This window comes from Musca domestica, unplaced genomic scaffold (genome assembly GCF_030504385.1).
Source record: "Musca domestica strain aabys unplaced genomic scaffold, Musca_domestica.polishedcontigs.V.1.1 19, whole genome shotgun sequence".
In the NCBI taxonomy this organism is placed as follows: domain Eukaryota; kingdom Metazoa; phylum Arthropoda; class Insecta; order Diptera; family Muscidae; genus Musca; species Musca domestica.
The window spans coordinates 11,086,759-11,112,630 of record NW_026712245.1 but is presented as its reverse complement, the minus strand read 5'-3'; the positions used below and the strand labels follow the sequence as shown (position 1 = coordinate 11,112,630).

The 25,872-nt window shown below is 36.2% G+C and overlaps 2 protein-coding genes across 8 annotated transcripts in view; one reads left to right on the top strand and one right to left on the bottom strand.

Moving 5' to 3' along the window:
• LOC101887950 (ras-related and estrogen-regulated growth inhibitor) overlaps nucleotides 1–25,872 on the bottom strand; it is a 33,143-nt gene that overhangs the window by 5,903 nt on the left and 1,368 nt on the right. Inside the window, exons 1-2 of one of the 6 annotated variants that reach the window (XM_059121290.1) lie at nucleotides 12,089–12,573; nucleotides 11,960–12,042 (exon numbers count right to left, since the gene is read on the bottom strand). The exons of 1 other annotated variant lie outside the window; for it this stretch is intronic. Coding sequence is in view for 1 of the 5 variants with exons in the window: in XM_059121289.1 (XP_058977272.1) it covers nucleotides 2,808–2,824 (17 nt within the window). In the remaining 4 variants the exon portion in view is untranslated. Of the gene's footprint in view, nucleotides 1–2,807; nucleotides 3,250–11,959; nucleotides 12,574–25,872 lie in introns of those variants that run through there. 4 more of the 6 variants (XM_059121291.1, XM_005180163.4, XM_059121292.1 and 1 more) reach the window with 4 other exon arrangements.
• LOC101888519 (uncharacterized) overlaps nucleotides 19,802–25,872 on the top strand; it is a 29,798-nt gene continuing 23,727 nt past the window's right edge. Inside the window, exon 1 of one of the 2 annotated variants that reach the window (XM_059121286.1) lies at nucleotides 19,802–19,952. In XM_059121286.1, the coding sequence (XP_058977269.1) occupies nucleotides 19,817–19,952 (136 nt within the window). In that variant the 5' untranslated portion in view covers nucleotides 19,802–19,816. Of the gene's footprint in view, nucleotides 19,953–22,551; nucleotides 22,697–25,872 lie in introns of those variants that run through there. The other variant, XM_059121287.1, reaches the window with a different exon arrangement.

The window sequence follows — 25,872 nt, the reverse complement described above, 5'->3', positions numbered from 1 at the left end:
CCCCAAAAAACACTGAAACCAAAAATGTCTACGTTAACGTGTTTGTGTTGACTATGTGTACATACGTACATACACATGAGTATGTATGGATGTATGTAGCTTGGTACATATTTACTTTGGAATGTCAGTCAACTATCCTCAATCAAGAGGCACATAGGCGTGAGCATATTCATGTATGGGAAGTAGACAGGACACGTAATTTACATATGTCAGTAGGGATGTGTTATCATTTTTGTATCGCATTTCCATTTTTACTATTTAGATCTTTTGTAGGAGAAAATACAATAAGAAGGATAGAACTTAAAGGTGTCTATGAATTTTTAAAGTGCTGCGTCTTAATTGATGAAACACGACCGCTAATTTTATGAGAGATTACTTTAGCTTGATCTACATTTTTAATGTTACACTGTGTGACACACAAAATAATTACAAGAAAACAACAGTCGATTATTAAAGTAGAGCTAAAAATTTGAGACGTCTATCAGCGTTTTGGAAGTGTATACTTTGAGGTAATCAAAAAAGGGCAGGAAAATTCGAAAATAGTCAATGAGAGATTATTTGGGATCCATGAATTTTAGGTGTATAATATCTTCACAAAATTACTGACAGAATTTGAGCAAAATATTATTTTATGGGATGACATCAAAGGCAAAAATATTCTACATAAAATTTCAGTATATGTCGCTCAAAACACGGTATCAACTTTTTTTTTTTGTAGAAAAAAGGTTCCAAATGAAATTTCATTATAAGTCTTTGAAAAAAGAAATCTGCAACCGAAATACAGGTTGAGATGAAAGAACTGCAGCCAATTTCAGACTGCTGTCATTTCTAAGCCACCCGTCCGACAGCAGTTAAAATTATTCCAGTGGCAGCTCATTATATTTTTTACAAGCGTACAAAAGTATTTTGGTGAGAATTTTCCAGAAAAAAAATATTCGTGATGGAATTCAAGCTTGATAATGAGATTATTTTATATTTGGCTGGAAAACCACAAGTGACTATCGTTAGAGCATTCCAGCATTTAAATGTGAATAAATCTTTTGTGTCTCGTACCATCGCTCGTTACCGTGATACTAGTAGCGTAGCCCGATGTCAAGGAAGTGGACGGAAGAAAATAGTAACATCAGCAGAAATGGTTCGAAAAGTAAAGAAACGACTTGATCAAAACCCGCGTCGCAGTGGCCGAAAAATGGCTCGTGAGCTGAACATATCGCAATATTCCATTCTGCAAATATTGAAAAATGAACTCGGGGTAAAGCCATTGAAATTCCAAAAAGTGCAAGAACTTACACCGCAAAAGAAAGAAAATATACTCAAAAGAGTTAAAGAGTTGCTTCGCTTGGCCGAAAGTGGTGTCGAACTAACTGCCGAATTTGGGTTTCTCCGATGAGAGAACATTCGTTGTCCAGTAGTTTGTAAACAAACAAAATGATCGGGTCGCCTGAAATGTGCACCTTCGGTTGGCCACCAGAACTCAAGGGCCGGCCATGGTGAGTGGTGATGGTGTGGGTCGCCATAACAGCCGATGTTCGCTTTCCGCTCTATTAATCGACCGTGACATCAGAATAAATGCCGAATATTATTGCGAAAATATTCTGGAGGGTGTATTAAAGCCATTTGTACGTAAATATTTTGGCCGCAGCCATTTCAACAGGACTCAGCACGCGCGACCCAAAAATGGTTACAAAATGAGGTTCCTCGCTTCATTTCCAGCGCACAATGGCCATCAAAATCTCTGAATACCCATCCGTTGGACTATTGTTTCTGGAGTATTTTGGAAAGCAAAGTTGGCACTAAAAAATACCAAAGTGTCGATCACCTCAAGCAAGCGCTTCGCTGGGAATGGCTCAAAATTCCGCAGAGCAACATTCGGGTGTGACGGTTTCATTGGTGGTTTAAAGGCCATAATTCGTGCTAAAAGCGAACAATTCGAACAAAATCTAAACTTATTCTAAACTTTGATGCTATTTCCGATATTTTCTGCTTTCGTTCAAAAAAATTAACAAAATAGTAAAAATTTTGCCGTTTGACTTTGTTGCAGTTTTTTTTATCTCACCGTGTATATTGGTCCACATAACCACCATGCTGCCCCATGCTAACGATCTCCAGTTTAAAATGGAATTTGGTAGAGGATTTTTTAAGTTGAAAATGAGTGTAAAATTATGTTTTTCCCCTGCGGCTAAAGCATATAGTTGGAGGATGGATTTAACCTTTAAATACATGATGAAACATGATTTATCATACCGGTTGTATTATAAACTATTGGGTGTTGGTGACAATAAAATAATAGGTCAAAAATTAAATCCTGATATGAGAACCACTTTGTCATCACTTTCGTGGCAAAATAAAGTCATCCGTCGAATTAGGCCTTTTTAACGATTACTTTAAAACTAAAGATGAGCAATAAAAATTAATCCCTCGTTATTTTCTTTTAAATCACAAATATTTCGATTTTATTTACTTTGTGTTGAATCCTTAGATATTAAAAATATAATGATTTCTTATTTACATATGCCAATGTGTAAATATCAATCATCACATTGCACACACACACTTTCACCCACACTAACAATCAAAATATAACAATTGGCAACTTTTCTATGCGACACCTGTTTGGGTACCACACCATTCATTGTTTACATATCAATAATTGAATTTTAATACCTACAATAACTATTTGTTATTTATGTTATTCTCGTATTTATTATTATTGTTGTTATTATTATTATTTGTACAACATCAACTCATCACACATTCATCGATGTGTAAATCAGGTCATCGTCACTTTTTGTTGTTTTTTTTCTTACCTTTGGCGAGTTGCCATTGGTACAGCCCGGAGTGATTGTGGTATTCTTTACAAGATCAACAACAAATTATAAAATTAAATACTGAAATCTGTTAAATGGAAACGCCGGACAATATTACAAAGACCCGGTCACAACCCTCTCGCCATGGAAACCGAAGGCCTGCTTGATTGTATCGACCACAAACTATGAATATTGTTATCGTCGTCCTCGTGCAAGTGGATGACAAAACAAAAACGATTGAAATAATCGAAAAAGGTAAACAAACGACTAACCAACCCAAAGGTCATGGGAAATGGGACACTTGTTGCCGCCACTCCTGGTTAGCCATAGGCGAACACGAAGGTAACCTGGCGATAGAGCGAACGATGGAATGAACGAACGGTAATGATGACAACATCAGCACTTATTCTACTACCACCGCACTAAATCCATTTATTACCAATGGACATTGGACGATGTGAGGGCTAACATATGCATATAAACTGCTGGTCGAAACCTGGCATAAATGGATATTTACAGTGGGAGTGAAAAATTATGTTACATTTATTAACTTTTTATGTTTTTACATTTTTTATAAATACATTTTAAGAATACTCTAAAAGTATAAAAACTTTACAATTTCCTGCCTACAAAAGTATATCCTTTTCACAAAATATTCCTGCTAATGTCTGTGTTAGCACATTTGCCCTCCACGGTAAGATCATTATTTACAAATTACTGACATGAATGCTAATATATTTATTCAAGTACTTCTATGAATGTATATGAGCTCCGGAACATCGATACAAATTGATGAGTCCTATTCTTAACAACAACAACAAGACCAACAACTACGACAACAGCAATGCTATTCTGTCAGTCTGTCTACCCAGCCGCGATACATCAGTGTTGCAAACAAAGAAATACAATCACATATCACTATGACCTCCGCCTGTCAATCATGACTTTCAACCTGTTGTGGAAAAAAGGATGAATAAAATTATTTTGTTTTCCATGGCATCGAGTGCGCACACCCAACCGCACACTTAAACGTCGTACATGGAAAACAAGTAGGCAATGTCCTATGCCCATACAGATGTATGGGTGTGTGTGTGCGTGTACAAAGATGACTATGATGAAGATGTATTCATTCATCAATTGCTACCAAACGAAACAGCAGATGCGAACATTTATTTTTTTCTCCCCAGTTCTGGTTCTGCCAAAACACAATTAAGTCGAAACCTCCAGGGTGGACGGATGTTAACTCTCTTTACAAGAAACATTACAGCCGGCGAGGTGTTTATCTGGAAGTCATCAATAGGATATTAAATGGTCGACTTGTTACTACTTTATCTTCATTATTCGCTTTTTTCTTCATCACTCCATGCGTGCAGGAATTTCCCTAATGGAGGCAGACTGTTTGTTTTACCATGGACATGTTGGAGGTGGACCAATTAAAATGAACACACAGGAAATCGTATAATCAAATCCGATGAACAGCAATGTAAAAATAGCTTTTTCATGTTTTCTGCGAACAAGTTGAGGATGGAATCTTTAAATTTTACATATGTGAAGGGGTGTGGAAACTTTATTTTGAAATTTTTTTGTTAAATTAAAAAGAAGTAATGAATATGAAAAATCTTGATTTTCAATAGTAGGTTAATATTTTTGTACGCAACACATCCTTTTTGCTAAGACAATTATAACATCGAAAATACAAAAAAATGTGTCCAACGGTAGGATAAAAGTCTTTTCATATGCTATCTTTTTGACGAATTTTAATAAAATAATAGAAACGAATACAGGGTGAAATAAAAAAACTGCAACAAAGTTAAACGCCATAATTTTTAAATTTATAATACCCTCCACCATACAATGGAGGGTATATTAACTTTGTCATTCCGTTTGTAACTCCTCGAAATATTCATGTCAGACCCAACAAAGTATATATATTCTTGATCAGCGTAAAATTCTAAGTCGATTTAGCCCTGTCCGTCTGTCTATTGTAATCACGCTATCTTTCGAACGACATGAGATAGAAGGCTAACATTTTGCACACATGTTTATTTTTCAAGTAGGTTAAAGTTCGTAAATGGGCCATGTGGGTCCACGTTTTCATATAGGCCCCATATAACGGTACCTCCCGATATTCGGTATTTTGATGATTTTAGCGACATTATTCACCGGAATTGTTTAAACTTTGGTATTTGAAGTTCGAAATGGATACTACAGCCTATGACAGAAAATTAGCTGGGCATGTCCACGTCTTCTTATAGTCCCCCTATAACGGTACCCCTCTATTCGGTATTTTGAAGATATTAGCGACATCATTCACCGGAATTGTTTCAAATTTGGTATTTGAGATTCGTAATGGATGCTACAGCCTATGTCAGAAAATTGTCTGTGCAGGTTTACGTCTTCGTATAGCCCCCATATAACGGTACCTCAAACAAGTAAAAAAACTGTAAGTTCGGCCGGGCCGAACTTTTAATACCCTCCACCATTTGGTACAAATTTGGCAATTTTCAAAAAAAAAAAATCTGTTAAAATCTTAAAAATGCCGAATGGCTATACGACGACTTGGACCTGCATAGTAAACTTTTGTCATAAGTTATTACAATATTTAAATGCGAAACTTGAAGAAAAATCTGTTTAAAATATAGCTAAAATCATCAAAATACTGAATATAGGGGGTACCGTTATATGGGGGCCATACGATGACGTGGACCTGCACAGACAATTTTCTGGGATGGGCTGAAGTATCCATTACGAACTTCACATGCGAAATTTAAAACAATCCCGGTAAATAATGTCGCTAAAATTATCAAAATACCGAATATCGGGGGGTACCGTTATATGGGGGCTATACCAAGACGTGGACCTACATGGCCCATTTTCTTTCTTATGCTGCAGTATGTATTACGAACTTCAAACACCAAATTTGGAACGATTCCTTTAAATAATGTCGCTAAAATCATCAAAATACCGAATAACGGGAGGTACCGTTATATGGGGGCTACATGAAAACGTGGACCTATACATATAATGTTACCCCACTGGAGCTAGAATCCATTACGACTTACAGAGGTCAATTTTTAGACAAATCCGTGGAAAAATGTGGCAAAAATAATCAAAATACCGAATATCGGGAGGTACCGTTATATGGGGGCTATACCAAAACGTGGACCGATATATCCCATTTCCAATACCAACCATCCTAGGGACAATACACACACTTGTGCCAAATTTCAAAGGTCTACGTCAAATAATGTAGAGCCCACATCGTGATTTCAACAGACAGACAGACGGACAGACAGACGGACATCGCTAAATCGTCTTAGAATTTTATGCTGATTATGAATATATATACTTTATGGGGTCTACGACGAATATTTAGAGGTGTTACAAACGGAATGACAAAGTTAATATACCCTCCTACCCATGGTGGAGGGTATAAAAATCGAGTTTAGGTACAATACCCACCGAAATTGTTTGAGATAACGTATTTGACGTTAGTAATGGATGCTATAGCCTGTAACAGAAAATTGTCTATGCTGGCCCAGGTCTTCGCACAGCTCCGATATAATGATACCTCCCTATATACGATATTTTAATGATTTTAGCTACATTATTCACCGTTTATAATTTTTAAAATTTTACAGAATTTTTTAAGGATTTTATTTTTTTTAAAATTTCCAAATTCGTTCCAAATGGTGGAGTGTATTCAAAGTTTGGACCGGCCGAACTTACTGCTTTTTAACTTGATTTAATTTCATTTAATGAAAGCCAAAAATATCGGAAATAGCATAAAATTTTAGTCCAACGGATTGTTATCCTGAGATTTTGGTGGCCACTGTGCGCTGGAAATGAAGTATTTTGTAACCATACATGGATGGCGCGTGCTGAGTCCTGTTGGAATGTCCAAGGTCTGCGGCCAAAATGTTTGCTTGCCCAAGACTTTAATAAACCCTCCAGAATATTTCGCGACAATATTCGATTATTACGAGCGGAGAGCGACCATTGGCTGTTATGGCGGCCATGGCCGGCGCTTGAGTTCTGGTGGCCAGCCGAAGGTGCACATTTTCAGTTGACCTCTTTGGCAAGTGAACACGATCATTTCGTTTGTTTTTAAACTGCTCATCGGAGAAAACCAAATTCGGCAGTTCACCACTTTTGACCAAGCGAAGCAACTCTTTAGCTCTTTTGAATCTATTTTCTTTCTGTTGCGGTGTAAGTTCTTGCACTTTTTAGAATTTCAATGGCTTTAATCCGAGCTCATTTTTCAATATTTGCCACATGGAATATTGCGATATGTTCAGCTCACGAGCCATTTTTCGGCCACTGCGACGCGGGTTTTGATCAAGTTACTTCTTTACTTTTCGAACCATTTCTGCTGACGTAGCTGCTTTCTTCCGTCCACTTCCTTGACGTCGGGTTACGCTACCAGTGCCACGATAACGAGCGATGGTATGAGACACAAAAGATTTATTCACATTTAAATGCTGGAGTGCTCTAATGATAGCCGCTTGTGGTTTTCCAGCCAAATATAAACAAATCACACTATCACGCTTGAATTCCATCACGAATAACTCCCTGGAAAATTGTCACCAAAATGCTTTTGTACGCTTGTATACAATATAATGAGCTGTCTCTGGAATAATTTTAACAGCTGTCGGACGAGTGGCTAAGAAATGATAGCAGTCTGAAGTTGGTTGCAGTTTTTTCATCTCACCCTGTATTGTTCGATTACCAAACAAAATGTCAGGCCCAGCCCTAAATTCTAACCTAATGCTAAATTCCATAGATATATCGATACAGCTCGCCAAGATTGGAAGATGTTACATAATTTCGAGGTGTTACATAATTTTTGGCACAATCAAACTTATAATATCCCCAACAAATAAATACTTCTTATGGGAATAAAACTATAGTTTTAAATGAGCTACAGAATTGTTAAATAAACTATCTTATGCTTGAGAATTGATTAAAAATGAAATAAATTGACTTTAGCAAAATTAGTATTCAAATGCTTCCGTAGTCTGGTAATAGTTTACAAAAATGAAAAATAAATTTACCAACACTGAAGCGCCGTCTGACGACTTACAAATATATATGTTATACATGTCCTTTCAAGTTTTCCATATGAAGATGTTGTGTACATAGTGTAATATATACGAATAGTATTGTTACTGAATATATAAGAAGCCTTTGTAATAAAGAGAATAATTTTGCTTATTAACACTCGTATTTAATTATCAACATAATTCCTCTCACCATTGCTTCTCTACATAACTAGTCCCCTAAGAGAGAAAGTTTCCAAATTATCACACCAAAGTTATGCAAGCTATGTTCTAGTAAAGCATTAAACACATCCAGACCATTCAAACTCTTTTTCCATCCACGCCATCCAAACAGCCACCTAGACTTGGAAGGAGTTGGAAATAATTCTTTTGGTTTGTAGAATCGTGTAATTTGTTTATATTCGATGTAAATGAATTGACTTAGTTTCTCAGACCGCAAACTTATGACAGTTATAATGACATTTGTGACACACACCATTAGAATAAATAAATAAGTGAGTCAAGTCAGGTGGGATTATCAATGGAGAGAATGCTACACATGTGCGAGTGTGTTGGTGGGGAATTTTATTTAAGGTTTTAGTTGGCGGTAGGAGGAACTTCATAGGCCAATGTCTGAGTAAGTTATTGGTTTTTGTTTAAAGCAAGAATTCGTTTGGTTTCCTAATACAAACCAAATATTGTCAATTAGTCTAATTGAAGATACAAGGTAATGTGAATTGCCATTACATATTCGCCTAATTGAAATGTCTCGTTAGTGGTATTTTTAGACTCATTACAAAAGTCTAGTGCTTTACTTAATACAAATAAGTATAACATAATTATGAAGCCTGATATTAACTAGATAAAATATCAGTTATTATTACATAACAAATTGACATTAAAGCATTTCCTACCTTCTCTCTTTTGAAAAGTTTTAATTTCGACCATAACTGATTTACTGTGAAAATCACGGAATTATGTTACTCCACACAAAGATATCACCCCATCGCCAAGATTAATCGTTTTAATATTGAAAGTCAATTTGTTATTCATTGACCTTACAATGTTCAAATATTTGCTGTTTTGTGCAAATAACAAAATCACATTTTCGACAACAGACACACACACACACACACACACACAAATGGTAGATATATATACTTTTACCTCTTCCGTCAAGGTTCAAATACTTGAGGTGCAGAAAAAAAGACATCAAGTTCAATCAACTTTTTGCAAAGTAAAGGCAAACAAATTCAAATAAATCGTTTACAAGAAGCAAAGAACAAACATAACCTTATATTCGTTGCGTGTTATAGAGTAAACAAAGAAAGGAATTCAAATTTAAAAATTGGCAAAGAAAGGATAAAACTCAAACACAAACATTTTTCGCAAGTATTTTAGAGGTAATTCTTGAAAAGAGGTTTGATTTTAGGCATATTAGAACATTTCTTGATATTTTTACACGGAAATTATTGAAATATTTTATTTTGAGTTTTGATCTTGTAGTGCGCTCCTGGAAACAGAAAAAAATCGAGCAAACTCAATTTTTCGATGTTGCTTTAATACGAGTGAGCATATTTTCCTCGTTTTTGAGTAGGAGAAAAATCGGTCCAAAATCGAGCAGATTTTACCCTTGCCGAGCACTCTTTCAGTTTTTATCATACTGTTGTTGCATTCCTATGTTGTTGCATGTATGTGTATTTTTTTCTGTACAAGATCAATTATTTTTATACCCTCAACCTCGAAGAGGAGTGCCATTCCGTTTGTAACATCCCTAAATATTCGTCGTAGACACTATAAAGTATATGCAGGGTGAGATGAAAAACTGCAACCGACTGTCATTCGTAAGCCACTCGTTCGACAGCTGTTATAATTATTCTAGTGACAGCATATTATATTGTTTACAATCGTACAAAAGCATTTTGTTGAGAATGGTCCAGAAAAAAATTTATTCGTGATGGAATTCAAGCGTGATAGTGTGATTTCTTTATATTTGGCTGGAAAACCACAAGTGAACATATCGCAATATTCCATTCGGCAAATATTGAAAAATGAGCTCGGGGTAAAGCCATTGAATTCCAAAAATTGCAAGAACTTACACCGCAACAGAAAGAAAATAGGCTCAAAAGAGCTAAAGAGTTTCTTCGCTTGGTCGAAAGTGGTGAAATGCCGAATTTGGTTTTCTCCGATGAGAAAACATTCGTTGCCCAGCAGTTTGTTAGCAAACAAAATGATCATGTTTACTTGCCAAAGAGGTCAGCTGAAAATGTGCACCTTCGGTGGGCCACCAGAACTCAAGCGCCGGCCATGGTGATGGTGTGGGCCGCCATAACAGCCGATGGTCGCTCTGCGCTCGTATTAATCGATCGTGGCATCAGAATAAATTCAGAATATTATCGCGAAAATATTCTGGAGGGTGTATTAACGCCTTGGGCACGCAAACATTTTGGCCGCAGACCTTGGACATTCCAACAGGACTCAGAACGCGTGACCCAAGAATGAATACAAAATGAGGTTCCTCGCTTCATTTCCAGCGAAGGCCACCAAAATCTCCGGATACCAATCCGTTGGACTATTTTGGAAAGCAAGGTTGGCACTAAAAAATACCAACGTGTCGATCACCTCAAGCAAGCGCTTCGCCGGGAATGGGCCAAAACACCGCAAAACAACATTCGGGCAGCGTGTGACGGTTTCATTGGCCGTTTGAAGGCCATAATTCGTGCCAAATGTGACCAATTCGAACAAATCTAAACTAATTCTATAATTTGATGCTATTTCCGACATTTTTATACCCTCCCCCTTGGAAAGAAGGGCATATTGACTTTGTCATTCCGTTTGTAACATCCTTAAATATTCGTCGTAGACCCCATAAAGTATATGTTTTCATAATCAGCATAAAATTCTAAGTCGATTTAACGATGTCCGTCTGTCTGTCTGTCCGTCCGTTGAAACACGATACAGCCCACATTTTTTTCACTGATTTGTCTGAAAATTGATATTTGTAGGTCATAATGGGTCCTAGTCCGTGTGGCGAAACATTGCATGTTTAGGCCCACGATTTGGTATAGCACCCATATAATGGTACCTCCCGATATTCGGTATTTTGATGATTTTTTGGCACATTTTCCCATGAATATGTCTAAAAATTGATAGATGTGGTCATAATGAGCTCTAATGTTTCCTTTACCCTAAGGTGGAGGGTATTAAAAGTTTGGCCCGGCCGAACTTAATGTTTTTTTACTTGTTTGCTTTCATACAATAAAGTTAAAAAAATGTAAAAATTATGGCGTTTGACTGTTGCAGTTTTTTTTTATCTCACTCTGTATAACTATGATCCTTATATAACTGCTACTCCAAAACCTGAACCTACATTCAACACTGTTTGCAAAGATGTGTTCTGCCTATTTCTGCTCTGAAACCTTCAAATTACTTAAAATCGGGAAACATATTTTTATATAGTTCATATACCATAATGGACTTATTTTGAAGACATTTTGCAAAGTTTCAAAATAACGACTGACCGTTTTTAGAAACAAGCTTATACAAGAATAATATCATTGTATGTGCAATGTTCCATAAAGCTATGATGAATATAGCGGGCTCTATCTTGACTTCAACAGACAAACAATCATAGCTTAATCAGGAAAGTATTTTCCGCTGATCGAAAATATATATAATAAATGTTCGACATTTAAAACTTAATTCGCTGTTTTTGAATTCCAAAGATTAAATATAATAATTTTGTAGATTTTAAAAGTGGCCTCGGCATAGTCCAGACTCCGCATTTTTCCACATTTTTTTTTAACAAATTTTGACATTAAAAATAGAAAAATAATTTTGGCCAATTAAAAATGTTATATAATTATTATTTACTGCATTGTCGATGGATATAAACATTTTCCCTTACAATAATAATCACATACAAATCTCTATGGATTATTCATAATTTGCGTATTTCATTGCCAGCGATGCCGATTTATAAATAATATTTGTCTGGTTTTAAAAAAGAAAATTCTATTAGCAACATTTCAACACCAGTAGCAGTAGCAGCCTCATAACCGCAAACCATCGCACAGCACTCATTAATTGTTTTAATTGATATTCACAACTTACTGCTAAAACACATTTGCACAAATATTTTCTTTTGATATTTGTTTGATTGGTTTTCGATTTCTTTCTTTCTTCTCTCGTTTAGCCTATATTCAAATGTTATTATTATTATTTTTTTTTTGTTTAATTCACTTGTTGATTTGCCACAGTCATCATTTTCGCGCCTCAAATTTCATGTCAAAAGCTTTATATTTTAATAATACCGAAACATAAATGATTTATTTCTCTGCTCTCGTTTCGTTTGTTTAGTTATTTTGCCGAAAGGTTGCTGCTTCTGTAACTATTTTGCAAAATTACAACCTCGATGCGTGAGAGAGTATTGTCTTCCGTTTGTTGAAGGCGCTTGTTAACGATTAACATTAAATAAATCATCGCTTTTGTTTATATAAACACGACAGACAAGAGAAGACAAAACAAGCCAACAACAACAGCACATCAACCAATCGACCGACCGACCGACCATCGAAATGCGACTGATGGTAGTTACCGTAAAATAGCAAAACAGTCAGCAGACTACCAACCCGGCAGGCAGCCAGCCAACCAACCTTTGAGGCAGAAACATCAACAAGAGGCGTTTGTCTTGCTCCGTTGTTCGCAACACAATAATCGAACAACAACACTTTCGACATTCAATTGTTGTCGGGGTGTATTGTGGCGATGTTTGATTTGGATGAGTAAGTAGTAAAGTACACTGGGAAAACGACTTGGAGGAAATGTCTAATAATAATTATTATTGTCATTATAATGATTGTATAGCAAATGAGGCAAGAGCCTCTCTCTTTCAGTAAATACAACGCTCTTTACTTATATGTACATATGAAGTCGTACAAGGGCAAGAAGTATTAACAGTGCGCCTCTCTGTCTCACGTCGCCGTTGAAGAGTCCTTCAAAACTCTTTGTATAGTCGAAGGTAAAACCGTGTTTTAGTATATCGTACTGAAAACTGATTAATATTGTACCACGGGTTGCGGGAGAAACTCGAAAGTTTTTATGTGGCTTGTGTATATGTATAGTGAAAAGTTGTAAAGTACTGATAGTTATTTCTATATAATTTATTTCATGGTGAAAATAAGGAGGTAAAGTAATATCAAACAAGCATACCTATCTCTGCATTTCTGTAATTTACCTTGTCAAATTTCACAGCATAAAATCTATGCATATTTAGTAGAGCTCCCGTAACAAAAGAATTTATTTGAAGTAGATCATACCACCTATCAACATTTGGCTTTAGAGCAATTATAGTTTGGTTTCAGAGGGAACAAATATATGGGAGGCACATCCAATTCTGAATCGATTTTCAATACATTTGACGGAGACATTTTAATCCAAATAACATTGGTATAGAGTGCATGATATCACTTCGAGAAGGATTATATTAAAAAAAATATATATATATCGGAGCCAAGTTCCACAAAATGGAAACGCCCAGTTTGCCTGAACATTATTTGCATAATAAACCTGAAATCGGATTAAGGATATGTATGGGAGCTATATCCAAATCTTAATCGTTGTTGATAAAATTTGGTAAAAGTATTTCTGAGCTCTATATAGATATAGATATCTTGTGCTAATTACCATTGTTGTCGAATGCATATTACGAATATTAGTCCCTTAAACACCAAATCGGACGAAATGTATATATGGGAGCTATGGCTATATCTGAACCGAAAAAATTTGTAGTACCTACTTCTAGACTGAATTCGGTCGGATGTGCCAAAATTCAGGTAATTTGCACTGATATTGGCCATTTGGCGCACAATTAACCCGAGATCGGTTGTCTATATATATGGGAGCTATACCCAAATATGAAATCTGAAATATCATTGTTGTGGAGTGCATATTACATATACAGAGTGAATGAAAAAACTGAAGCCAATTTCAGACTGCTGTCATTTCTAAGCCACTCGTTTGACAGCTGATAAAATTATTCCAGTGACAGCTCATTATATGGTTTACCATCGCTCGTTGCAGTGATACTGGTAGCGCGACTTCTAGGAAGTGGACAGAAGAAAAAAGCAACATCAGCGGAAATGGTTCGAAAAGTAAAGAAGGGACTTGATCGAATCCCGCGTCGCAGTGGCAGAAAAATGGCTTGTGAGCTGAACTTATCGCAATATTCCATTCGGCAAATATTGAAAAATGAGCTCGGGGTAAAGCCATTAAAATTCCAAAAAGTGCAAGAACTAACACCGCACCCAAACAGAAAGAAAATAGACTTAAAAGAGCTAAAGAGTTGCTTCGTTTGGCCGAAAGTGGTGAACTGCCGAATTTGATTTTCTCCGTCTCCGATGAGAAAACATTCGTTGTCCACCAGTTTGTAAACAAACAAAATGATCGTGTTTACTTGCCAAAGTGGTCAGCTGAAAATGTGCACCTTCGGTTGGCAACCATAACAGCCGATGGTCGCTCTCAGCTCGTATTAATCGACCGTGGCATCAGAATAAATGCCGAATATTATAGCGAAAATATTCAGGAGGGTGTATTAAAGCCTTGGGCACGCAAATATTTTGGCCGAGACCTTGGACTTTCCAACAGGACTCAGCACCACCGCATCCAGCAGGCTCCACCCAAGAATGGTTACAAAATTAGTTTCCTCGCCAGCAACATCAGCAAAAATGGCTTGTGAGCTGAACATATCGCAATATTCCATTCGGCAAATATTGGGGTGACGCGATTGAAATTCCAAACAACGCAAGAAATTACACCGCAACTAAAAAAAAATAGACTCAAAAGAGCTAAAGAGTTGCTTCGCTTGGCCGAAAGTAGTGCCGAACGAGCAGCCGAATTTTGTTTTCTCGGATGAGAAAACAGTCGTTGTCTAGAATGGTTACAAAATAAGGTTCCTTGCTTCATTTTCAGCGCACAATGGCCACCAAAATACCGGATACCCATCCGTTGGACTATTGTATCTGGAGTATTTTGGAAAGCAAGATTGGCACTAAAAAATACCAAAGTGTCGATCACCTCAAGCAAGCGCTTCGCCGAGAATGGGCAACATTCGGGCAGCGTGTTGCGGTTTCATTGGCCGTTTGAAGGCCATAATTCGTGCCAAAGGTGACCAATTCGAACAAATCTAAACTTATTCTAAAATTTGATGCTATTTCCGATATTTTTGGTTTCATTCGATAAAATTAAAAAAAAAAAAAAAACTGTAAAAATGATGGCGGTTGACTATGTTGCAGTTTCTTTATCTCACCCTGTAAATACTTTGTGGGGTCTAAAATGTATATTTTGAGGTGTTATAAAGGGAATGACAAACTTAATATACCCCCCATACTATGGTGGAGAGTATAAAAACTACAAATTGTAATAAGTATACAATATCGAATGTGTATTGCTTGCATCAAATTAAGTAATCAAATGATTCCCAAAATAATTTTTCTCCCAGTGTACATCTCCCATATGAATGAAAACATTTGCGTCGGTCGTTGGTAGAACTGCAATGGCGGCAATAAAAAGAGCAAGTGTTAATGAAACCGCAAATTCACACAATGTACCTATTCGGGTGATGGAGGTACAGACGCAGTATGCTATATTTATTACTCTTAATCGGCTGATAGACCAGCAACTGGAATACAACCACTTGTCACGTCTGCTGCTGTCGTCCGCATGCTTTGGTGGCGGGCAATAGACGTTACTACGTTCAGTTGGTTTTTTCGTTTGTAACTCTTAATGTTTACACTCTCATGTTGAGCATGTTTTTAAGCGCCATGGTCATTGTTCTGTTTTTTCGGTGGTTTAAGTGGTAGCGAAAGCCCTCTTAACAAAAAGAAAAAGCCGGTGATGGTTTGTGATAAAAATTCAGTACTACGTAAATGTATATCCAGGGGTGTTTGTTTTCTGTGTTGTACCAAATGACAAAATGTGTTGGCTGGTTTTTGGTTTACATGGGCTCTGCTGTGGTTAACTGAAAGAGGCTATTCAACAGGTGGCAATGTTGCCGAAACATTGTTGTTAAATTGTGCCTGGAAGACATATTTTGTCTAAGAAAAAAAAGGTAGGAAGTAAATTGCACCCCCCTTGAATTCCATGAGACTCGTTTTCCCTTAGGGCTTATTTCTTTCGAAAAATATTCTCCTTGGTTTCCAAGGTTAGAATGCTACGGGGAGAAGGGGTTTAGGATTTATCAATTGAAATATTTTGCAATAATAACAATTTATACTAAACAAATTACAATGGACTTGACATTGTCGTCAATTGGTTCCGCATATCGCATTTGGGGGTTTACATATTGGTATATGGTATGGGAATTTACGTAAATCGAATACCTACACCATCCCAAGACAAAGGTTATTTTCGTTGTCAGGTCAAATGTGTTTCCATTGTTTCAGTCACCCTTAACGTGTTTAACATAATTTATATGAAATCAATGACTTTGGAGTGAAAGTTCATTGGCAAGTAACTTGGTTGGGAAATTATGACAGTGGGGCAAAAAAGATGTGAGTGCGTGTGTGATTGTGTGAATTAAAAACAGATGGATAACAATTCAAATCATTGGGAGAATTGACTTTTTGTGATTTTTATAGCAGCAGACATATGGTACATACAGGGTGAGATGAAAAAACTGCAACCAATTTCAGACTGCTGTAAGTTCTAAGCCACTCGTCCGACAGCAGTTAAAATTATTCCAGTGACAGCTCATTATATTGTTTACAAGTGTACAAAAGCACTTTGGTGAGAAAAAGTTATTCGTGATGGAATTCCAGCGTGATAATGTGATTTCTTTATATTTGGCTGGAAAACCACAAGTGGCTATCGTCAGAGCACTCCAGCATTTAAATGCGAATATATCTTTTGTGTTTTGTTATCGCCATCGCTCGTTACCGTGATACTGGTTGCGTAGCCCGACGTCAAGGAAGTGGACGAAAGAAAACAGCAATATCAGTAGAAATGGTTCGACGCAGCCAAAAAACGTATCGCGATATTTCATTCGGAAAATATTGAGAAATAAGTTTGGGCTAAGCCATTGAAATTCCAAAAAGTGCAAGAACTTACACCGCAACAGAAAGAAAATAGACTTAAAAGAGCTAAAGATTTGCTTCGTCGAAAGTGGTGAACTGCCGAATTTGGTTTTCCCCGATGAGAAAACATTTGTTGTCCAGCAGTTTGTAAACAAACAAAATGATCGTGTTTACTTGCCAAAGAAGTTAGCTGAAAATGTGCACCACCAGAACTCAAGCGCCGGCCATGGTGATGGTGTGGGCCGCCATAAGAGCCGATGGTCGCTTTCCGCTCGTATTAATCGACTGTGGCATCAGAATAAATGCCGAATATAATCGCGAAAATATTCTGGAGGGTGTATTAAAGTCTTGGGCTCGCAAACATTTTGGCCGCAGACCTTGGACATTGCAACAGGACTCAGCATCATCGCACTCAGCACGCGCCACCCATGAATAGTTACAAAATGAGGTTCCTCCCTTCATTTCCAGCGCACAATGTCCACCGGAATCTGCGGATTCCAATCCGCTGGACTATTGTGTCTTAAGCATTTTCGAAAGCAAGATTGGCACTAAAAAAGACCAAAGTGTCGATCACCTCAAGCAATCGCTTCGCCGGAAATGGGCCAAAATACCACAGAGCAACATTCGAAGGCCATAATTCGTGCCAAAGGCGAACAATTCGAACAAATCTAAACTTATTCTAAAAGTTGATGCTATTTTCGACATTTTTGCTTTCATTCAACAAAATTTAAAAATAAAAACTTATGGCGTTTGACTTTGCTTCAGTTTTTTTTATCTCACCCTGTAGGTAAAGAGACAAAAATCGTCAATTTCGAGTAATTCTTTATTGAAGGGAAAACATTTTAAAAACTATGAATTAAATACAATCTGCTCGGAGTCCACAATTTAGTCCGAGCTTTGAACACCTTTTGAGTTTTGAAACATTTTTGGTCAATGCAACCATGGCTGTCCGTCTGGTACTGTGGGAATTCCTGATTCGATCTAAAATTTATTTTGAACTTTTCCTCAAGTTTCCGGTCCATACTTGGTTCATTTTCTATTTTTAAAGCCTACACCTATCTAAGGAGGGTATTCTTAATTTGTCATTCCATTTGTAACGTCTCTAAATATTCGTCGCAAAAAATTGAGCACAGTAGTATTGTGTCTATTGCCCCCACATAACATTAACATTTGTCTAAAAATTCGTATTTTTTGTTCGTAATGGGTTCTAGCTCCGGTGGCAGTACGTTGATTATCTAGGTACCTAATGGTGGAGGTTATTAACTTAATGTCTGTTTACTTATTCTGAATAAACTGAATTTCTTATTTCGACAAAACCGACATATACTCGTTAATTTTTTTCTAAATATTATGTTTCCCCACTCCGAATTCAACTTGAAAATATGTTTATTTCTTTGACCCTGAAGAACAACGTCCTTTGGAAAATCTCCTAAGTCTCATTTGAGATTTGTTTTGCTCTGAAAATCATGCTCAAGGATTTATATTATAAATAATTACAATAACAATGAAGTAACTATTTTGAAAAATTACACGCTTGAATTGTATCGAATATGTTGACATATTTGTGAGTATGCATGTGTATGTGTGTGCGTGAGTGTGTGTGAGTTGTTTATACTTGGAATCATTTAAATTTCAATAAAAAACAAGCGTCACCTTTCGGTTTCAACCAACCAACCATCCAACGAACGAACGAACGAATGGATCCGCCAACAATCAACAGTGTTTTCTTAACTGTTTGTGTCAACACTCCTTAGCATATGACAGGCACATATGTATATGACGCATGTGTTTGCCCTGAACACATTATACATTCACACAAACACGCACACACACACACATGTGCGACAAATATTATTCCCATTTAAAGTGGGTATCGACGGCACATTATAAGTATGGAGCAATTTTAACGAATTGGAAAATAAATCATTTGCTGTTCTTAAGACTTTTCCGGGAAATATAGAATTAAATTTAATGGGAAACTTGGTGGATCACATGACAAACAGGGGGTAAGTATTTAACAAAAAAAATAAGTATAGCAAAATAGCTGAAATCTATAATTTTTATGATGTCATTTAAAAATGTGTGTACAAACATAATGCGGCTCAAAATCAATGTTTTCTCAAGATTACTGCAGCATAGCGAATGCTCACATTTTTGTAAAAATAATTGGAAAAGGGCAAACCGTAATACTCTTAACCATTAATGAATGTCGTCAATTAGGCCTGTGGGCGTATAATTTACATTTAAATGCATGCATGGCAGTAGGTGTTAGCGGGCGTATGATTAATATTAATTTAGTTACATGTTTAAGGAGAATGTGATAAAATTTAAAAGTAATCAACCCCCTATAAATTTTACAATGGATATCACATGCTTATGTGGCTTCAAAAATAGAACATATCATTTTTGGATTAAATCACAAAAATTGAGTTACATATGAAAATTTCTTAAAATTCAATGGCTCTTTGGACTTACGTATTTTCGGTATTTTTTTATCTTCCACCACTCTATGGAGGATATATAAGCTTTGTCAATCCGTTTGTAACTCCTTGAAATATTCAGGATAGACCCTAAACAGTATATATATTCTGGATCAGCATAAAATTCTGGGACGATTTAGCGATGTCCGTCTGTCTATCTTACTCTAATTTGTAAATTTGCATTAATTTTTATTGTTTTAATACTATTTATGTTTATATATTTATCCATTTTTATAATTTTCGTATTTATTTCTTTATTTTAATAATTTAAAATATTTCAAATAAAATTATCAGTTACAATTTGAAATTTATGCTGGCAATGCCTTTAACTGTCTTAACATGACAGCGACAACAGCTGTCCCCATCATCTGTGACTGTGCGTGTGTCCGTCTTGTTGACCGGCGGTTTTCGCCGAACATATGTTTCTGCTAGTTTTCATAACATTTGTTTTGTTTCGTGTTTGCAAATTCTGCAAAGTGAAAATTAAATTATTTTATTTACCAAAAATGTCTTCGAGAATCATAACACTGGCACAATTAACGCCAAAGATGATGAGTAAGTAGGAACTTCATCTTTATTTATAAACCAGTTGTGGATGATTTATTAACACCAATGATTGCATAAAATGATTGGATAAAATGTTTTGGTATTGAAAGTGATTTTCTAGAAATGTACCACGTCTAGTATTTTCCAAACTTAACTTTTGATTATAAAAACTGATAAAATGTGGATCTACAGTCATATAAATTGGAAGCAAATGAACGAAGCTTCAAAAAAAGTAGAATGCTCATTATTGTTTGTAGTGTTTAGGCAGGCTTCTTTATGTTGCCAGTGCTTTGTGTCATTTTGAAAAAATGAAGCTATAGGTAAATTTCGTTGCTTAACTCTAGTTGAGTAAAAACTCTCGCATTTTTCTGATAACTTGATTACGTGAAAGTATTTTTTCTTGGGGGAGGGAACCGGATATCTGTTCCGAAAATCCAGGTCTAAGACCCGGATCTACTATGCCGGTTTGGACAATATAGGTATAATTTGAAAGCTAATGGGCATAACTAACACCGGCTATTGTTAAATTTTGGAAAATTTAAGTTGAAATGTAAGCTATTATATTGTATATAGGACTCAAATAGCGGGGCATTTTTCGACTTTCTGGCGGTTTACAGAATCATTTCCGAATCATTTTAAATAACCCTATGAAAAGGAAGTAATTTCACTAGCTTTCAAATGACACCTATATTCTCCATAGCAGTTTAGTCAATCCGGGTCTAACACGAGTCCGTTTCCCAGGAAAAAATACTTTCCCGGCATCAGGCTACAAATACTTACCTTTGGAAAAAATTAAAAAAAACCGAAAGTTTTTACTAAACTTGATTTGTTCCTCCATACCATTAAAGAGCCCACTAGATGGAATGGCGTGCTTTAACTGGCCATAGGTATTATCGATTTAACGTTGTCCGTCTGTTCTTCTGTCTTTTGAAATCACGATAAAGCCCACATTATTTGACGTAGAGCGTCAAAATTTAGCAGAACAATTTGTATTGTGTCTAGGATAGTTGGTATTGAAAATTAAATATATCGGTCCACGTTTTGGTATAGTCCTCATATAAAGGTACCTCCCGATATTCGGTAATTTGATAATTTTTGCCACATTTTTCTACGGAATAGTGCAAAAATTGGTATTTGTAGGTCACAATGGGTTCAAGCTCGTATGGTGAAACATTGTAGGCATAGGTCCATATAACGGTAACTAACGATATTCGGTGTTTTCATGATTTTTGCCACATTTTTTTAACGGATTTGCCCAGAAATTTGTATTTGTAGTTCATAATGAGTTCTAACTCCGGTGGTGAAACATTGTATGAATGGGTCCACATTTTGGTATAGCCACCATATAACGGTAACTCCGGATATTCGGTATTTTGATGATTTTTGCCACCTTTTTTCGGATTTGTCTAAAAATTGGTATTTGTGGGTCATAATGGGTTCTAGCCCAGAACATTGAATATTTAACTCCACGTTTTCCTATAGCACACATATAACGATACCCACTGGTATTTGGTATTTTGATAATCCTAGTTACATTTACGCACATAATTGTTTAAAATTTGGTATTTTAGAAGATTTGATAGATGATAATCCTTGAAGTATAAAATTGTCCATAGAGGTTCCCGTTTTGGTATGGCCCCATATAACGGCCTCATTCACTTTATGGGTTTTTGAAAAGTTTAACAGCATCATCCAAACGGTCTTACTGGTATATGAAGTTTAAAGTGATTCAGATGTTTTTATATAAAAATGTTTCCTATATCCTAAGGTGAAGGCTATTAAAAGTTTTGTTTAGACTTCATGGTTGCTTAAGATTTTGAACTCCCACGAAATTAAATTCAGGGAAGTGGTCATAATTATGAAAAAGGTGAAAGAGGACAATACTTGTATCAGCAATCTCGAAGTTTATGCACTTTACTGCCGAAAACTTTAATACCATTGCTAATATCTATAAAGAATAATCCAAGTTCGTCAGTACAATTAAATAGTTTTTTTTTAATCTTGCATCAATTTCTCTCATTTTCTTCAAATCAAATCAGGATATTTTGTAATCCAAATTTAAAATGATTTACTTTTTCAAGGATAAATTCTATATATTTTCTACAGGTTCTGATCAATTTAAATTTAAGTGATATGGAATTCACTTATTTTTTTGCGAACAGTGTTGACTTGTTTGTTCGGCATACCATAGTATTTTGTTGTTGCAAAATGGTCAGGCTTAATCCCATTATTTTTGTTTTTTATAAAGGCTTAACTCTAAAAATATCCCAGACTTTTATTGGTAATTTTATGGAAATAAACCCCCAAATATCATGTAGCTAAAATATTTGATATACTTTTCTAATATTTCCGACACGACCTCCGTAATGTTAGAATTATTTCAATGAGACAATATTTAGAAAGTACAAAATTATTTATTAGATTCAAACAGAAAGAAGCTTTTTTCACTTCTCAGAAAGCTCTCTTCGGTTTGTTTTGCACAACTGTTGGTTGACATTATCAATATCGATGGGGAAATTGTGATTATTTACTATTCACAGCATTTTCCTTGTTGTTTTAATATAACAAAAGTGTGTATTCAATCACGAGAATTTAGTTGATGCCTTCGTGTCATCTTGCATCAGAAATAGTTCATCAATAAATTTATTGCACCTCAACGAGTATTGGAGAGGTGCAAACAACTTTACATCCAAGTGTTTACTCCCCCCCTCCCCATCACTTCATTAAGCGATTCGAACGTCCTCAAAACAAGAGTGAGTATCGTTCATTCAATATTCCAATATCAAAATATGTATATAAAGTTTATAATAAATATGTTTGTTTGTAATTATGAATGTCAATATGCCAATATTTGGTTGTTCTACAAATGGTGTTTTGTTTATCAACGAGAAATGAAAAACGATTTGTTGATGTTGTTCTTGATGTTGCTCTTTGTTGTAAATAAATCCTTCAAAAAATATTTGATAAAAACAAAAATATTTGTTTCCACATACATATGTGCATATATTCACCGCGTGATATAACAATGTTTATTTACATAAACAACAGCAGCCGCTAGAGACAATTATGCGAGATCACTCACTTAGGCCGTGTTATTGATGGAAAATTTCTGCGCCAGCACAGTATTTGGCCATTGAATTAAAATAACATTATGCGATATTGTGGGATATATCAATGCATCTATGCAAATGCCAAAATCGGTAGGAGGATGTGGGTAAGGGCTTAAAATCGCCAAATTGTTTGGAAAATGTGGTCAGGACCTACGAAATAACTAAAAACAGGGTTGTTTTTTTATAACGTTGAAATATATTGATAATTATTTGCAGGTAGAGCTTCTACATACTAAGATTTGGACTTGGAATAGGGATTTACCCATATATGAGGGCTATACTAAAAATTGGGCTAATATAACTCCATTTTCAAACCAAGTTTCTTGAAGTTATCCAAAGCTTTCTATAAAAATTCGAAGATCTTTACTTAATGTTGCTAAATAAAGCTCATAACATTACGGTTTCTATGTGTACTGTTAACGCTATATAAAGGACCTCCAAATATTGACCTGAGAACTGGAAATTCTTTTGGGGTTTTGGTCAAGTAAAACCAAATACAGTTCAAATCTAGAAGAACCTCAATTTCGACATTTTGAAAAAAATCTACAGTAAATTCAAAAAAAAAAAACGTCCTACAAAAATAAAAATCCAAAATGAATGATATACAGGGTGAGATGAAAAAATGAAACTAACTTCAGACTGCTGTCATTTCTAAGCCACTCGTCCTCATTATATTGTTTACAAGCGTACAAAAGCATTTTGGTGAGAACTTTCCAGAAAAAAAGTTATTTGTGATGGAATTCAAGCGTGATTTCTTTATATTTGGCTCGAAAACCACAAGTGACTATCGTTAGAGCACTCCAACATTTAAATGTAAATAAATCTTTTGTGTCTCGTTATCGCCATCGCTCGTTACCTTGATACTGGTAGCGTAGCCTGACTTCAAGGCTGTGGACGGAAGAAAACAGCAACATCAGCAGAGAAGGTTCGAAAAGTAAAGAAGCGACATGATCGAAACCCGCGTTGCAGTGGCCGAAAAATGGCTCGTGAGCTGAACATATCGCAATATTCCATTCGGCAAATATTGAAAAATGAGCTCGGGGTAAAGCCCTTTAAATTCCAAAAAGTGAAAGAACTTACACCGCAACGGAAAGAAAATAGACTTAAAAGAGCTAAAGAGTTGCTTCGCTTGGTCGAAAGTGGTGAACTGCCGAATTTGGTTTTCTCCGATGTGAGAACAATCGTTGTCCAGCAGTTTGTAAACAAACAAAATGGTCGTGTTTACTTGCAAAAGAGGTCAGCTGAAAATGTGCACCTTCAGTTGGCCACCAGAACTCAAGCCCCGGCCATGGTGATGATGTGGGCCGCCATAACAGCCGATGGTCGCTCTCCGCTCGTATTAATCGATCGTGGCATCAGAATAAATTCAGAATATTATCGCGAAAATATTCTGGAGGGTGTATTAACGCCTTGGGCACGCAAACATTTTGGCCGCAGACCTTGGACATTCCAACAGGACTCAGAACGCGTGACCCAAGAATGAATACAAAATGAGGTTCCTCGCTTCATTTCCAGCGAAGGCCACCAAAATCTCCGGATACCAATCCGTTGGACTATTTTGGAAAGCAAGGTTGGCACTAAAAAATACCAACGTGTCGATCACCTCAAGCAAGCGCTTCGCCGGGAATGGGCCAAAACACCGCAAAACAACATTCGGGCAGCGTGTGACGGTTTCATTGGCCGTTTGAAGGCCATAATTCGTGCCAAATGTGACCAATTCGAACAAATCTAAACTAATTCTATAATTTGATGCTATTTCCGACATTTTTATACCCTCCCCCTTGGAAAGAAGGGCATATTGACTTTGTCATTCCGTTTGTAACATCCTTAAATATTCGTCGTAGACCCCATAAAGTATATGTTTTCATAATCAGCATAAAATTCTAAGTCGATTTAACGATGTCCGTCTGTCTGTCTGTCCGTCCGTTGAAACACGATACAGCCCACATTTTTTTCACTGATTTGTCTGAAAATTGATATTTGTAGGTCATAATGGGTCCTAGTCCGTGTGGCGAAACATTGCATGTTTAGGCCCACGATTTGGTATAGCACCCATATAATGGTACCTCCCGATATTCGGTATTTTGATGATTTTTTGGCACATTTTCCCATGAATATGTCTAAAAATTGATAGATGTGGTCATAATGAGCTCTAATGTTTCCTTTACCCTAAGGTGGAGGGTATTAAAAGTTTGGCCCGGCCGAACTTAATGTTTTTTTACTTGTTTGCTTTCATACAATAAAGTTAAAAAAATGTAAAAATTATGGCGTTTGACTGTTGCAGTTTTTTTTTATCTCACTCTGTATAACTATGATCCTTATATAACTGCTACTCCAAAACCTGAACCTACATTCAACACTACAAAATAAATGCCGAAAATTATTGCGAAAATATTCTGGTCTCAGCACGCGCCACCCAAGAATAGTTACAGAATGAGGTTCCTCGCTTCATTTCCAGCGCACAGTGGCCACCAAAATTTCCGGATACCAATCCGTTGGATTATTGTGTCTAGAGTATTTTGGAAAGCAAGGCTGGCACTAAAAAATAGCAAAGTGTCGATCACCACAAGCAAGGGCTTCGCGGGGAGTGGACCAAAATACCGCAGATCAACATTCGGGCAGCGAGTGACGGTTTCATTGGCCGTGTGGAGGCTATAATTCGTGCCAAAGTTGACCGATTCGGACAAATCTAAACTTATTTTAAAATTTGATGATATTTTCGGACATATTTTTCTTTCAGTCAATAAAATTTAAAAAATTTTAAATATTATGGCTTTGACTTTGTTGCAGTTTCTTTATCTCACCCTGTATCTATAATC